The 16,860-nt window shown below is 47.2% G+C and overlaps 1 protein-coding gene across 1 annotated transcript; it reads left to right on the top strand.

Moving 5' to 3' along the window:
* Positions 1 to 1,365: 1,365 nt before the first annotated feature.
* Positions 1,366 to 16,702, top strand: LOC149449615 (olfactory receptor 10A6-like). Its single transcript, XM_089692987.1, has 4 exons — positions 1,366 to 1,549; positions 1,832 to 2,163; positions 4,876 to 4,890; positions 15,770 to 16,702. Exons 1-4 carry the CDS (start codon positions 1,366 to 1,368, stop codon positions 16,700 to 16,702), a joined length of 1,464 nt encoding a protein of 487 aa, XP_089549113.1.
* Positions 16,703 to 16,860: the final 158 nt, after the last annotated feature.

Below are 16,860 nucleotides of genomic sequence, written 5' to 3' on the forward strand. Positions count from 1 at the left end.
GTTCACCTATGCCCGTAGTCCTAGGTGGGAGGGGCTAACTACCAAGCTTGTTTCTCGCCAGAATGTCAAAAAAAAGGTAACGATTCTGGTTAGGAACGAGTCAATTCCAGTTTCCGATATTGTTGTCTGGTTGGGAAGGTTTGGAGATGTCTTCGGGCCTCTGCAGAAAATCCTGGATGACAGGAAAATATGGATGGGTGGGTGGATGGCCAATGTTCGTCTGAGGGTGGAGGGTAATGTCTTACAACACATCCCCTCCTCTGCCTTCCTGGGGTGGGACCGGTTGATCGTGTTCTATGCTGGTCAGCCCCGGGTGTGCCATAGGTGTGGGGCTAAGGGGCACTTTGCAGCCACTTGTCCAGTCATCAGGTGTTCACTATGCCAAGAGATTGGTCACCTGGCTAAGGACTGCAATGTAATAAAATGTAATCTGTGTGGCACCATGGGGCACTCATATAATCAGTGCTCAGAGGCCCTCCGAAATTTGCAGGTGGATGAGCTAGTGGCAGAATTAGACCGTATGGATGCTGAGGAAGCTGAATTGGTGGCGGAGAGGGCCAGCTTGGCCTCTGCAGCAGCTTCTGGAGGCAGGGAGGATGGGTCTGAGGTGTCCTCAGTTGTAGTTGCCCCGGTTGAGTCAGATACGGTAGTGGCTCCTGTAGTTCCTTCTGCGGTACCGGTTCTTGCCCCTAAGGGAGGGAGGAAGTTGGCAGAGGCTGCCAAAGGGGCAGGAGTGGTGGAGGTAAAATCTGGGCCTGTCGTACTGGCTCCCCCGGTCCTTCTTCCTCATAGGCGGAGGTCAGGGGGGGCTCCCCAGGAGGACCAGGGTCCTGTTCAGAGTGGGCAGGATAAGGCCCAGGAGGACAGAGAGTGGTCAGTGGTGAGGAGGCGGAATAGGCCTGCCCTCTCCACTGCCGGGTCGGCCTCCTCTCTTGAGGTGGAGGACCTGGCCCTGGGTAATACGTTTGGGGCTCTGTCGGGGGAGAAGGGGGAGGTCTCGAGTGACCCCGCTTCTCCGATGGAGGAAGGGGAGGTAGGTGGTGCTGTGGAGGGAGTGAGGGATCCTGCCGAGAAGTCCAAGAGGAAGGTTAAAAAACGCCTTTCTCAGCCTCAGACTCCTTGATGGCAGTTCCCGCTCCGCTAAAGGTGGCAACTATTAACGTTGCCAGCCTAAGATCTGTAAGTGCAAGAGAGACAGCCCTATTTTTGATCAGTGAGATGGATGCTGATATTTTCTTTTTGCAAGAGACCAGGCTGCCCACCTTGGCTGATATCCATCTGGCCAAGAGGGAGTGGAGGCGTGGGCCATCCTACTGGTCTCTTGCGGCTGAGCCTTACAGTGGAGTCGCGGTCCTTTTTTCCGAGATGGTAACGTGCCGGCGGGCTTTTGAGGTTGAGATTGGTAGATGTTTGGTCCTGGATGTCCTTGTGAGGGGGCAGGAGCTGCGCCTGATTAACATCTATGGGCCGCAGTCCAAGTGGGATAGGAAGTGCCTTTTCACAAGGATCAAACCTTTTCTTTTTACATCCCGACAGGTGGTCTTTGTAGGTGACTTCAACACCATAACTAGGCCCAAGGACAGGAGGGGCTTCACTGACCACCTGGGGTATGATAGCGTTTTTCTTAATTCTATAGTCAGGGAAGCAGGTCTGGTAGATGCTTTGATTAAAAGCAATCCGGACAGCACAGGGTAAACGTATAGGAGAGGTAGCAGCCAGAGTAGAATAGATAGGTTTTTTTTGAAGGATGTCTCAGCCTTCTCAGCACCTGAGTGTCGGGCAGTGGAGTTCTCCGATCACTTTATGCTTACTGTGGTTTTGAATGTTTCAGACACGCCCCAGAGAGGAAGGGGCATCTGGAGGCTGAATTCGTCTCTGCTGGAGGACGAGGAGGTGAGACAATCTTTCAAGGTGTTCTTACAGGCTCAGGAGACGGTGCTGGATTTCTGCAACAGTAAGTTGGACTGGTGGGAGCTTACTAAGGTGCGGATCAGCAGGTTTTTCAAGGCCATAGGTAAGAAAAAGCAGCGTGATAAATATATCGCCTACCAACGGTTACGGAGGAAGCTCGATCGCCTTGTTTCTAGCGGTGGAGATTTTGGAGCAATCTCCGAGGTCAAACTTCTCCTCAGTAAATACCAGTACGATCGGCGTGCCTCTTTGGTTCTGGAAAGGGATTATGGGAAGTACCACTCGCCCGACCTTTTTCAGAATTACAAACAGGGTGCAGCGATTAGGATGGTCTCTGCCTTGAGGGATAGTATGGGGTCCCTGACAAGATCCAGGTCAGGGATTCTGGAGGTCTCTAGGGATTTTTACAAGGACTTACTGAGTGAGAAGTGCCTTAACCGGGCAAGGATGTTGAGCTTCTTGGAATCTATACCAGGTTTGGAGAGTAATGTTCTGCCTACAAGTTTGACAGGAGAAATTACCGCAGAGGAGGTGACTAAGGCCATTGATAGTCTGACCATTAAGAAAACTCCTGAGCCAGACGGGTTGACAGCTGAATTTTTTAAGACCTTCAAATCTAGCCTGGCACCTTGCCTAGCGGAGGTGTATAATTGCTGTATGAGTAAGGGGTCCCTCCCTCCATGAGGCAGTCTGCGGTGATTTTGCTGGCAAAGGGTAAGGATCCTTGGGTTTTGAGAACTGGCACCCCATTAGCCTTCTCAATGTCGATAGAAAGGTTCTGGCTAAGATCTTGTTCTGGCGCTTGTCGTCAGTGGCAGAGGGTCTGCTTTCTCGTCAGCAGCATTGCTCGGTCCAGGGCAGGAGTACCTTTACAGCGGTGTTAGCTGTCCGGGAGGGCTCTGGAGTGTTGTAAGGCTGAAGGATGGGGAAAGTTCTTGCTGGCAGTGGATCAGGCAAAGGCCTTTGATTGTGTTAACCATGAGTACCTCTGGTGTCTCCTTGACCGGTACGGCTTGGAAGGGAGGTTTATTGGCTGGTTAAAAACATTGTATAGGGAGGCTGAGAGCTTCATGTTGGTGAATGGCTGGGTTGGGCAGCCTTTTGGGGTTGGATCCGGGGTGCACCAGGGGTGCCCTCTGAGCCCCTTGCTCTACGTCTTTGCCATTGACCCCTTCGTCAGGAGGCTAGATGGTGGAGCATTGGGCGGGGTGCTGCTGGGAGTCCGCCCCTGAAGGTTGTAGCTTATGCTGATGACGTTTCTGTTTTCATCTCTGGGTCTGAGGAGGCGCAGGAGGTGGTCTCAGTGATGGAACAGTATGCCGAGGCATCTGGCTCCAAGGTCAACCAGGACAAATGTGAAGTTCTCTGGATGGGTAGAAGGGGTGAGAGCTTCTCGCTCCCGGACACCTTCCCGGTGCCTCAGCCAAGCATAAAAAATTTGGGCATCAATTTTGGCCATGCCAATTATGGCAAGCTAAACTGGGAAGCCAAGTTGTCTGATGCAGAGGTCAAGGTCAGATGCTGGAAGGGGCTGCGGCTCTCCTTGAGGGAAAGGGTTGATCTGATCAAGACTTTCCCGATTCCGGTATTTCTGTATGTCAGTTACATATGTCTCTTGCCAGAATCACTCTATATGAGGGTTTACAGCTGTTTCTTCCACATGTTATGGGGAAATAGGCTAAACCTTGTTAAGCGGAACGTAACTTATTCATCCAGGCGGGAGGGTGGCCTAGGTATGGTCAACCCAGTCGTTTTTTTCTCTCTGATGTTCTTGAAACATAACTTTGGTAGCATGTTGGCAGAGAGACCGCCTGCATGGGTAGGACTTTTTCGTGCCTGGTTTGGACCCTTTCTGAACAGTTGGGAGAGTGGCGGGCCAGTGAGAAGCCTGCAGGTCAAGCACGGTAAGCTCCCGGTTTACGTGGCCCCGTGCCTGAAGTTACTCCGGCGGTGGCATGTGATGGCGGAGGAGGTCAGGTCCCTCCCTAGGAAACTCCTGGGTGAGAGGATTGTGGCTACCGCTTTCCATGCTCCATTGGCCCTGAAAGATTGCCCAGGCCATATCATGAGGGAGGGTTTGCGTTTATTAAATCTGGAGCGGATCCCCCTGAAGTTGAGGGACCAGGCCTGGCTCGGCTTCCATGGCAGGCTTTACCTAAGGGGCAACCTGAAGTGCCGCTCTCTGGATGAACGTGGTTGTCCGAGGGTGGAGTGTGGGGGTGAAGTGGAGAGTATGGACCACTTCTTGCTTCAATGCCCCTTTAACGTTGAAGTGTACAAAGAGGTGGGTGGGGCTTTGGGTGTCTCTTTCCTTCACTGCATGTCTTATGCGGAGTGGGTGTATGGAGCATTTGAAAGCCGCTCGGGTTTTGATTTAGACACCTTGTTTCTAGTTAGTTTAGTGGTCCGTTATTACACGTGGAATGCACGGTGTCAGGTTTCCATTCGGAAAAAAGTCCTCCCTGTCCAGGTGGTGGTGTGTGGCATTCTTGGTGAGGTTGGGAAAATTCGGGGTCTTCAGAAAGACCGGTGGCGGTGAAAGGTTTGGTTGGAGGCGTGGAGGAACATCAGGCCTGTAGCTGCTGCCTGTTGATCTTCGGTGGTGGTAGCTATCCCTGTTTCTTCTCTTTGCACCCCCTTAGGTTTTTTGTAGTTGTGCATTTGTTTTTTGAAGAAAGGTTGCAGGTACTGAGGGTCTGTGTTTTTTAGTCTTCCTATTGGAGTTTTGTATTATCTATCTTGGTGGGTTCTTGGTTGAGTCTTGGATTTAGGCCGTAAAGGCCTTTTGCAGCAGGAGGTTGGAAATTGTATTTGATCCTTTTGGGTTTGGCCATATAGGCCATAGAGGCCTTGTGTATACGCGGTGGGGGCATTGGGCCTGTTGTCCTGCTTTGTGGGGCGTCGGGCCTGTTGTCTTCTCCATGTCCGTATAGGTCTGGTTGCATATGTCCTTTTTCTTTGCAGGTTATGGACTCTTATGTAATGGGCCATAGGCCATATGCCATATTCTATGTTTTTCTTTCCCCAGGAAGTTCTGGGTTTTCAGTCATGCATGGTGGCTAAATTTTTTGGCCATAAAGGCCTTGTAGATACATGTTGGGGGCATTGGGCCTGTTGTCCTGCTCAGTGGGGTGTCGGGCCTGTTGTCTCCTCCATGACTATATAGGTCTGGATGTATATGCCTTCTTTGCAAGGTTATGGACTCTTATGTTTGGGCCATTTGAAGCCATATGGTTTGCTGTTTCTTTCCCCATGAAATTCTGGACTTTCAGTTATGCGTAGTGATTATGTTTGTACTTATTTATTTATTTATTTGCAATTTTTTTGTACTTTGTAAAAAAAAGAGTTTAAGTTGGGTGGTTTTGTAAGCTTACATTACAAAATAAAATATTTCCCACCACTATTGGCAAGTCCATTCCTGACAGTACCCCCCCCCTCAAGGAGCGGCCTCAGGACGCTCCAAACCGTCCTAAATGGGCAAAATGTTCCACCGCCCAGATCCGGTAATTGGCGGGATATCAAGGACTGGTACATCAGGCTGGGCACCGGGCAGAGGCACATCAGGCTGGGCACCAGACGGAGGCACATCAGGCTGGGCACCGGACGAAGGCACATCAGGCTGGGCACCGGACAGAGGCACATCAGGCTGGGCACCGGACAGAGACACATCAGGCTGGGCACTGGACAGAGGCACATCAGACTGGGCACCGGACAGAGGCACATCAGGCTGGGCACCGGACAGAGGTACATCAGGCTGGGCACTGGGCCACCAGGCGGAGCAGCGGGCACCGGGCCACCAGGCGGAGCAGCGGCACCGAGTCATCTGGCAAGACCGCGGGCACCGAGTCATCTGGCAAGACAGCGGGCACCGAGTCATCTGGCAAAACAGCGGGCATCGGGTCGTCAAGCTCGACAGAGGGCACCGAGTCATCTGGCAAGACAGCGGGCACCGAGTCATTTGGCAAGACCGCAGGCACCGAGTCATCTGGCAAAACAGCGGGCATCGGGTCTTTAAGCTCGACAGCGGGCACCGAGTCATCTGGCAAGACAGCGTGCACCGCGTCATCTGGCAAGACTGCGGGCACCGAGTCATCTGGCAAGACTGCGGGCACCGAGTCATCTGGCAAGACTGCAAGCGCCGAGTCATCTGGCAAGACAGCGGGCGCCGAGTCATCTGGCAAGACAGCGGGCACCGAGTCATCTGGCAAAACAGCGGGCATCGGGTCATCTGGCAAGACAGCGGGCACCGGGTCATCTGGCAAAACAGCGGGCACCGGGTCATCTGGCAAGACAGTGGGCATCGGGTCGTCAAGCTTGACAGCGGGAACCGAGTCATCTGGCAAGGCAGCGGGCACCGAGTCATCTAGCAAAACAGCGGGCACCGGGTCATCTGGCAAGACAGCGGGCACCGAGTCATCTGGCAAGACAGCGGGCACCGAGTCATCTGGCAAAACAGCGGGCATCGGGTTGTCAAGCTCGACAGCCAGCATCGAGTCATCTGGCAAGACTGCGGGCGCCGAGTCATCTGGAAAGACAGCGGGCACCGAGTCATCTGGCAAAACAGCGGGCATCGGGTCGTCAAGCTCGACAGCGAGTATTGAGTCATCTGGCAAGACAGCGGGCACCGAGTCATCTGGCAAAACAGCGGGCACCAAGTCATCTGGCAAGACAGCGGGCACCGAGTCATCTGGCAAAACAGCGGGCATCGGGTCGTCAAGCTCGACAGCCAGCATCGAGTCATCTGGCAAGACTGCGGGCACCGAGTCATCTGGCAAGACAGCGGGCACCGAGTCATCTGGCAAAACAGCGGGCATCAGGTCGTTAAGCTCGACAGCGAGTATCGAGTCATCTGGCAAGACAGCGGGCACCGAGTCATCTGGCAAAACAGCGGGCACCGGGTCATCTGGCAAGACAGCGGGCATCTGGTCATCAAGCAAGACAGCGGGCACCGAGTCATCTGGCAAAACAGCAGGCACCGAGTCATCTGGCAAAACAGCGGGCATCGGGTCGTCAAGCTCGACAGCGGGCACCAAGTCATCTGGCAAAACAGCGGGCACCGAGTCATCTGGCAAGACCGAGGGCACCGAGTCATCTGGCAAGACCGAGGGCACCGAGTCATCTGGCAAAACAGCGGGCATCGGGTCTTTAAGCTCGACAGCGGGCACCGAGTCATCTGGCAAGACAGCGTGCACCGCATCATCTGGCAAGACTGCGGGCACCGAGTCATCTGGCAAGACATATTATGTCTTGACCAGAGGTGTGTGGACTGACACAGGGAAACGCAGGCTTCAGATATAGTATAAACAATATAATTTATTTAAGACTAAACAATACATAAACGCAGTGCAAGACTAAACATAAACACAGTGAAAACAAACCAAACCAAAACCCCCAACAGATAACAAAAGAACAATACTAAGCGTGGTCGGGCAGGCCGGGTCGGTAGCAAACGGGCAGGCAAGGCACAAAGGAGCAGGCAGAGCGTAGTCAGACGGACCGGGTCAGGAACAATCAGGCAGACAAGGCACAAAGGAGCAGACTGGAGAGTGGTCAGGAATAGCAGAGGTCAGGACAGGCGGAGTTCAGTCAGAGTCAGGGATCAAGCAGGATCAGACAGGAAGCAGACAGGATGCAGGTACAGGGGCTCTTGGGAAACATACAGCAAAGCCCTGATTGCAAGTCTGGCCATTCCTTATATGTACCTCCTGCAATCAGCCTCAGGTGTTTTGGCTGACTGCAGGAGTGAGCCTCTGGTTGCTGAGAGCACCCACTGGCCAGTCCTGGTACTGCAACCCACAAGGCAGGTGAGTCCCACCACTGTTGGCGAGTCCATTCCTGACAGCAGAGCAGGTGCATCTACACCAGTGTTTCTCAACCTTTTTTCAGTCAAGAAACCATTTAAAATTCTGCACAATCTCAAGACACCCCTTTATAAAATGTAAAAATCTAAATTAATAGTTTTACATCCACACATGTAGGACACCCAACATTAAAGGTGTTTTATTCTTCCAAAGCAAACACACCTTTGTACACTGGTACAGACTAATATTCCAGTGTTCCCGCTCAGTTTTTCTCCCTCGATCAGCTAAGGTGAACCAATGCTGACGGAGAGGGGCAGACAAAGGTGCCCAATGTCCTTTTTATCAAATGATGATGTCATTGGATGTTAGAGTGTCAGGAGCTAGAACGTTGTAATGGTGCACAATGAAAACCTGAGGCTTTGCTTAACTAAAAGGCAGGCTTCATCTACCCATTGTCTTGTATACAATGTTTTGGCATTTTGCCAAGGCTAAAGAAATCTGAAGTCATCTCAAGGTGCCTGGGCACCCTAATTGAAAAAGGCTGATCTATACTCTAGGTGCACAAAATGAGTAAAATAAAGCAATATAACCAGGGGTGTTTTTACCACAAGGCAAACAAGGCATTTTCCTAGGGTGGCATTTATTTGGGGGGGCAGCACTGCCCCTTGGAGGAAGGGACGGAAGGGACGGAAGAAGGGACACACGTGGCATGGAGACCTGCTGGGTTCTGAGAGATGCTGTGGGTTTCATAACGATGTATGTATAGCCCGACTCTTGTTCCTGGGGATGTCCGGACTTGAGTGGTGCTGTGAAGGTGAGTGTCTTTCTCTCTCTCGCCATGGGGGATGGTGGCTGGTGTATGGGGGGCAGTGGTAGTGGAAGGCTCGGGTAGAGGGCAGGGGTGTTCTTGGTCAATATCATGCTCTTTCTGTGGGGGGAGGGGGGGGAGCCAATTTTTGTGTTGCCTAGGGCAGCACAAAACCTAAATACACCACTGGATATAACCCAAGTGGTCATAACACAAAGGTGTACAGTGCGAGCTCCCAGATTTCAATATACCTCACATTGAGTAAGGTTTAGAGAGGGTCAAGGACAGATCTACAAGGCATATAATAAACATGTAATACCGAAGTGCAATGTCAGCAGTGGGCGCCCCCTTCCATGTTAGCTGAAAAAATCTTGCCCAGGCAAAGTTTGGCTGCAGGAGGATCAGGTACAACTCACAACCCCAGGAAGCCACAACAATACAACCAGGCCTAAGAGCTGCCTGAGAACCCTTAGGAGACAGTACACCTTGGCTGACCCAATAAGCAGTCATATAGAGATAACATCACCATTATGTGCACTGATGAGGAGGCACTAATGAGGCTGCACTGATGGGCACTGGTAGGTGACAATGATGGGCACTGATAGGTGGCACTGATGGTCACCACTGGGCAGCAGTGATGGTCACTGATTGGCACTGATAAGCTGCACTGATGAACACTGGTGAGCTGCACTGACAGGCATTGATGGGGCTGCACTAATAATCAGGGCAATGAAAGTGCTGACAGCCTTGTCGGGTATCGGACACAGACACAGCGTGTGAGGAAAAGACTGCTGATAACCGAAAAGTCTGTTTACATATGATCAGCTGTGACTGAGACAGCTAATCACATGGTAAAGGGCCATTATGATTGGTCCTTTACCACAATTTGTTATCAGCTATGTTCAAAGGGCACAGTGGTCACAGAGTGCAACCAATGCATGCCCCAGGGGGCACGCGGGAGGTGTTTTCTGGAAGGATGTCTATAGACACCCTCCCAGAACAAGAGAACCATACTATTGCATTTCCTCTATAGCGTGATATTAAAGTGGTTAATGGTACCGTGTTTGTCAGCACAGAATCTCCAGGACTTAGGAGGCCATCAGCTTGCAATAATATGTTGGACTTGAGTGGTGCAAGATCATACCATCTAGTGAACCATTATTTACAATTTTTCTCCTCTGTGCCTTTCAAAATGCCAGTCAGGCTCTCCATCAGTCTTATGCCTTCAATCTTGTGGAACCAAAGCAAATGAAAAGTTGCAGTGGAGGATTTCCATAAGATGGGAATACAGGGACATGCAAAGTTGATGACGTGTCTGACCACCAATTTTCTGTACAGCTTTAATGTAACAGTAGAATGATGTAGGAATTAAAATGGCGGTGTGTTGGGTAGAGGACGATCATGGAACTTCTGCACCATAGAGCGTACGTGCTTTTGAACTTTTTTTTTGTAATTAACTTTTTATTGATTTTCAAACATTTACAACCAACAGAGTTGCATAGAAACAAGATATGGCAAACACAAAGCAGTAGAAGAGGAAAAACAAAAAAACAGGCTCATCGATGAGAGGTACATAGATACATACAATGTCAATACAGAACAGTGGATTAGCAATCAGACAATTAGAGCAGACGAGTCAGAAGCAGAAGTATTCCATGGATCCCAAATTGCTTCAAATGTGGGAACAGAATTAGCCCGCAAAGCAGTTAGGTACTCCATTTTTCTAATCTCTGCTATATCCTTCATCAATTCCGGTAGCTTAGGGGGTGTAATAGAAAGCCAATGCATGGGAATGGTTCTCCTGGCCACCATTAAAACATGAGAGGAAAGTTTCCTTGCAAATTTGGAGAGGCCTGAACATGTCTATCTTTACAGGTTAACTTTTACAATTCGATTCACAGAATGGCTGCCCGTCTGAAGGTGGAAGGTCAAGCTGAACAAAAGCAACCACACACTGTGTAGGCCCAACAAAAAGTGAACAGTCTCAAATGGGATAGCAGCCTGCAAAAGTAGCCGCAGTAGGCCAAGGACCTCTCTCCAAAAGGGTGCAATGGACTGGGAAGTCCAAAAAAATGTGGAAAGCTTTCAAAAGGTTTTAACCCCTTCATGCCGGTGCCTCCCGGCCCTTTAAGAGTTTCAGAAGCCAGGAGGCAGGACGGGCGGGGTTTAGGGATCACCGTGATGCGTTGTCATGGCGGTCACATGATCGGGAAAGGTCCCGATCGAAAAAGAAGACCGGGACCTTTCCATGATACCGGACATGTGTTCTGGGAGCGCGTTCTCAGCACATTTTTTTTTTTTTAAATTGAACGCAAATGTGCGGCCGCTCGGCGTCTAGGCCCAGACGTTGGGAGGTCGCACATTTGTGTGCGGCCGGCATGAAGAGGTTAAGCACCAGACAAGACCTAAAATGTGTAGCATTTCCCCTCTTCCCTCTCCTCAATGTGCTGCAAAGGATCCTGTTATTTGATATTGGACCCCATGTGTTGTTACTTAGATGACTCAACCACTTCAAATGTGTTATTTACAAAAAAATGTGTTTGATTTTGTGTTTTTAAGAAGTTTAATTTTTAAATTAAATTTCTTTTAATTTTGTTGTAAAATAACAAACATCACTGCCAGGATTCCTCAAACACATGGGTATTACAGTATATCGTTTTTAATTGGCTCCCTGAGAGGCTTGGTCATGTGTGGCTCTATTTATCAGATATTCTGACTGTTACAAGGAGACCTAAAACAATATATATAAATGGTGACCTCAGACTAGGACACATTTTATTTTACTTATTTTATCCAGCATGCATCTTGTGCTCATGATTTGAGCAGTTTATATGTAAATCATTGACCAGACCAACAGCAAAGACTCAACATAAACTACATGGTATGTTTCTACATTTTTGTAAAATAAATCATTTTTTTCTACTTTTCTTTCGCAGCTTCTACAAGAATATGGTGACAAAAATGGATAGATTTGTCTCTAAAATAAAGCAGTTTTTTTAATTCTAGATACAGTTCTGACTCACTTTAGTATACCATAGGAGGGGTTTGTGCACAGAATATTTCATGATGAAGCTGCCAGCAGACTAATAAGAACCTATAAGTATAACCTTGCCTCTTGCTGGTTTATTTTTCTAATGTTCTTAAAGAGTTACCTTAACCCCTCGCCCTCCAGAGGATGTACCCCCCTTCCTGACCAGGCCATTTTTGCGCTACGGAGCTAAGTTACTTTAACTGATAATTGCGCCGATATACAACACTGCACCCAAATTAAATTTATCTCTTTTTCCCCACAAATAGAGATTTCTTTTGGTGGTATTTGATTGTCCTTGCGTTTTTTATATTTTGCGCTATACACAAAAATACTGACAGTTTTGAAACAAAAAACTATATTTTTTATATTTTGCTATTAAACATGTCCAGTAAAAATGTTTTACAAATCCCAATACGTGCAAATTAATTGGTTTACATGAAAGTTATAGCTTTTACAAATGGCGGTATATATACTGGAATTTTTTTTTTACTAGTAATGGTGGTGATCAGCAACTTATAGCGGGACTGTGGCAGGCATTCTGACACTGGGGGGGAACTGACTTGGTGTCACTGACATCCCCATTGACACCAATACAGTGATCAGTGCTAATAAAAAGCACAGACACTGAGCTAATGACACTGGGCAGGAAGGGGTTAACATTTGGGGCGATCAAAGGGTTAACTGTGTGTGTTTTACTGTGTGCTTTGTGTGTATTTTACACTGTAAGCACACTGCTTTGTATGGCTATGCTATGCAGAGCCATACAAACCAGTGTGCAGGAGCTGACAGGAGAGATACCTGTGTTATTTACACAAAGGTCTTTCCCCATCAGTGACACTCAGCCCGGTGCTGGAGGGGAATCACTAGCCGGGACACGGTGATCGACATCCGAGGCCACAAATGGCGGTGCAAAAGCACATATACAGTTGCAAGAAAAGTATGTGAACCCCTTGGGATTACATGGAGTTTTGCATTAATTGGGCATAAAATGTGCTCTGAACGTCATCTAAGTCACAACAATAGAAAAACACAGTTTGCTGAACATAATACTACACAAACATTAGATGTTGCCATGGTTTAATTGCACATAACATGTAAACATTCACAGTGCAGGGAGGAAAAAGTATGTGAACCTTTGGATTTAATAACTGGTTGACCCTCCTTTGGCAGCAATAACCTCAACCAAACGTTTCCTGTAGTTGCAGATCAGACCTGCACAACGATCTGGAGTCATTTTGGACCACTCCTCTTCACAAAACTGTTTCAGTGTAGCAATATTCTTGGGATGTCTGGTGTGAATCGCTCTCTTAAGGTCATGCCACAGCATTTCAATGGGGTTGAGGTCAGGACTCTGACTGGGCCACTCCAGAAGGCGTATTCTGTGCTGTTGCAGCCATTGTTTTGTTGAATTACTTGTATGCTTTGGGTCATTGTCCTGTTGCATCACCCATCCTCTGCGGAGCTTCAGTTGGCGGACAGATGGTCATACATTTTCCTGCAAAATGTCTTGATAAACTCTGGAATTCATTTTCCCATCAATGACAACAATCCGTCCAGGCCCTGAGGCAGCAAAGCAGCCCCAAACCATGATGCTCCCTCCGCCATGTTTCACAGTAGGGATGAGGTTTTGATGTTGGTGTGCTGTGCCTTTTTTTCTCCACACATAGTGTTTTGTGTTCTTCCCAAACAACTCAATTTTGGTTTCATCTGTCCACAGTATATTTTGCCAGTAGTGCTGTGGACACATCCAGGTGCTCTTTTGCAAACTTCAAACGTGCTGCAATATTCTATTTGGACAGCAATGGCTTCCTCCGTGGTGTCCTCCCATGTACTCCATTCTTGTTTAATGTTTTCCTTATTGTAGATGTGTCAACAAAAATGTTAGCATGTGCCAGAGATTTCTGTAGGTCTTTAGCTGACACTCTAGGATTCTTCTTTACCTCATGCAGCATTCTGCGCTGTGCTCTTGCAGTCATTTTTACAGGATGACCACGCCTAGGGAGAGTAGCAACAGTGATAAACTTTCTCCATTTGTAGACAGTCTGTCTTACCGTGGACACATGAACATCAAGGCTTTTGGAGATACTTTTGTAACCCTTTCCAGCTTCATGCAAGTCAACAATTCTTGATCGTAGGTCTTCTGAGAGCTCTTTTCTGCGAGGCATGGTTCACATCAGACAGTGCTTCTTGAAACCAGTAAACCCAAAAGAGGTGTGTGTTTTTTAAGGGCAGGACAGCTGTCAGCAACACATCCAATATCATCACACTGATTGGAATCAAGGTTGGCTCACTCCTGGCTCCAATAAGCTCTGGGAGAAGTCATTAAGCTAGGGCCTCACATACTTTTTCCTCCCTGCACTGTGAATGTTTACATGTTATGTGCAATTAAACCATGGCAACATCTAATGTTTGTGTAGTATTATGTTCAGCAGACTGTGTTCTTCTATTGTTGATGACGTTCAGAGCACATTTATGCCCAATTCATGCAAAACTCCACGGAATCCCAAGGGGTTCACATACTTTTTCTTGCAACTGTAGATATATATCTATATATATATATATATATATATATAGATATATATATATATAGATATATATAGATATAGATATATATATGATTTTGCACAACCCTGCCACCCTGTAGCAGTATTTCTGCTATAGGTCAGCAGGGAAGTGGTTAAAGTGACTTAGGACCACATGCTGGGTCACTAGACTCAAACCTGTCCTTCCAACCCCATGTCCAATCGTTGGTAAACTCATGCAGACTCCGCAACATCTCCAAAATACGTACCTTCCTCACCCCAGACACTACTAAACAACTCGTTCACTCCCTTATTATCTCACACTTGGACTACTGCAACTCCCTTCTCACCGGCCTACCTCGTTGCAGACTATCCCCGCTTCAGTCTATCCTGAACTCAGCAGCCAGACTCATCCACTTTACCAACCGCTCCCTATCCGCCACCCCCCTCTGTTATTCCCTCCACTGGCTCCCATTTGCCCAACGCATTAAATTCAAACTACTAACACTGACATACAAAGCCATTCATAACACTGCCCCAAACTACCTCACCGACCTGATACCCAGATACCACCCAACCCGTAATCTTCGCTCCACACAAGACCTCCTGCTTTCTAGCTCCCTGGTCTCCACCTCCCATGCCCGACTGCAGGACTTCACCAGGACTTCCCCCATCCTCTGGAACTCCCTACCCCAATCCATCAGACTGTCACCTACCCTCCTCACCTTTTGGCGCTCCCTGAAAACCCATCTCTTCAGGGAAGCCTACCCCACCCTCACCTAACCCTCCTCCACTCCTCCTACCACTCCATTTCCCACAGCCACTTCCTCCTGTACCACTACCCCCTCCCTCCTAGATTGTAAGCTCGAAAGAGTAGGGCCCTCTAACCCCTCGTGTGCTGTTTGTTGTTGTTGTACTGTGCCATGTATTGTCCCCCCCTCTATTGTACAGTGCTGAGCAAACCCTTTGGTGCACTATTGTTTCTGGGCTGTACTACGGGTACAAACAGCAAATAACATACACATATATGGTGTCGCTGTGATCGTCAAGACCTGGAGAATTTATTTTGGATTGTTTTTTGGTGGTAGGTTATGGTAGTAACAAGAAACACACAGCTAAATAAAAAAATGATTTTTTTTTTACTTTTGGGACAGTTTTCCTTTGATAATAAAAAAAATCAGGAGATTTCCATTACCATTTACCAGCAAATGAAAGCCCAATTTGTCCTGAAAAAATCAAGGTATAATCCACCTGGATGTACAAAGTAGTTGTGATGATACGTACGGTTTTACTAACACATGTCAACGTTGCAGAATTGTACTTAGGCATTGAGATTTGCTTTACCCTTAGGCGTGAAGGGGTTAAAATTAATTTTAATTAAAATTGTAAGGAAGGAAAAAAATCTTTTTGGAAAGTGAGGGAAAATCTGCATCGGAAACAGACAATAAAGTCTGTCTGTGTAGCTCTTCTCCTCATTGTCTGTCTGATGAAGACGTTGTTCCTAGGGAAAGGAAGTAAGGGGATATCTCCAGCATAGTGGTAAAACCTGAGTGGGAATCTAATCTTTCCAAACTCTTCCTAAAACAAAACAAAAGTTAAGACTATAGATGTGATGTAAACATCAATGAACAGACTGACCCTTAAAAAATCATAAATTCATTTTACCCTTTTTTTTTTCTAAATCTCCAATCATCAGGTTACTTGTGAACACAATAAAACAAAAACAATGCAACTAGTTCTTCTGGGGTTTGGGAATCTCCAAGATCTGAAATATTTAATTTTTGTCTTGTTCCTAATATGTTATGTTATCATTATATTTGGGAACTCCTTGGTAATCAGTTTAATAACTACAAATAAAAAACTCCAATCACCCATGTACTTTTTCTTGTGCAATTTATCTATTTGTGAGATACTCTTCACCACCATATTTCTTCCAAACATATTGTATGTTATCTGGGGAAATGGTGGGTCAATTTCATTTTATGGTTGTATTACTCAGTTGTACTTGGGAGCATCGGTGGGAAGCGGTGAATGTCTTTTCCTTACAGTAATGGCCTATGACCGATATTTGGCTATTTGCAACCCACTGAGGTATTCATCCATCATGAATAACAAAATGCAAAATCACCTATCTTTGTGTTCCTGGCTTCCTGGATTTATAGCAATGGCCTTCTTAGTTATCTCCCTCTGCAACTTAAAGTACTGTGGGTCCAATATTATTGACCATGTGCTTTGTGACCTGGGTTCATTTTTGCAGTTGTCTTCTACTGACACCTACTTAGTTGAAATTGTAGGTTCAATAGTCACCTTTCTTTTTAATATTCTCCCACTTATACTGATAATTTTGAGCTATGTCTCCATATTTTTCACTATACTGAGAATTCCCTCTCGGACCAGCAGACAGAAATCTTTCTCCACTTGCAGTTCCCATCTAGCATCTGTTTTCATGTACTTTGGAACAATCTGCATTATTTATTTAGTTCCTTCTCAGCAGCATTCATTCAGACTAAACAAGATTTTGTCTTTGCTCTACTCTGTTGGGAATCCGCTGCTAAATCCCATGATTTACAGTCTACGAAATCGAGAGATGAAGTCCTGCATAGTCGCATATTTTGCACCAAAAGCATGAATGTTTCATTTTAAACATGTAGTTAATTAGAGGTAAATATGAAAAAAATAAATAAAAAATGAGAGGTAAAGGTTTCCAGATGATCAATCATGTTTACAGTGTTATGTTGTTGCCAAGAAGGAAAGGAGAACTGTAGACCATCTGAAGACATGTCCAGT

The sequence above is a fragment of the Staurois parvus genome, unplaced genomic scaffold (genome assembly GCF_062004578.1).
Source record: "Staurois parvus isolate SC_StPar_1 unplaced genomic scaffold, SC_StPar_1.0 ptg000609l, whole genome shotgun sequence".
NCBI classification, from domain to species: Eukaryota; Metazoa; Chordata; class Amphibia; order Anura; family Ranidae; genus Staurois; species Staurois parvus.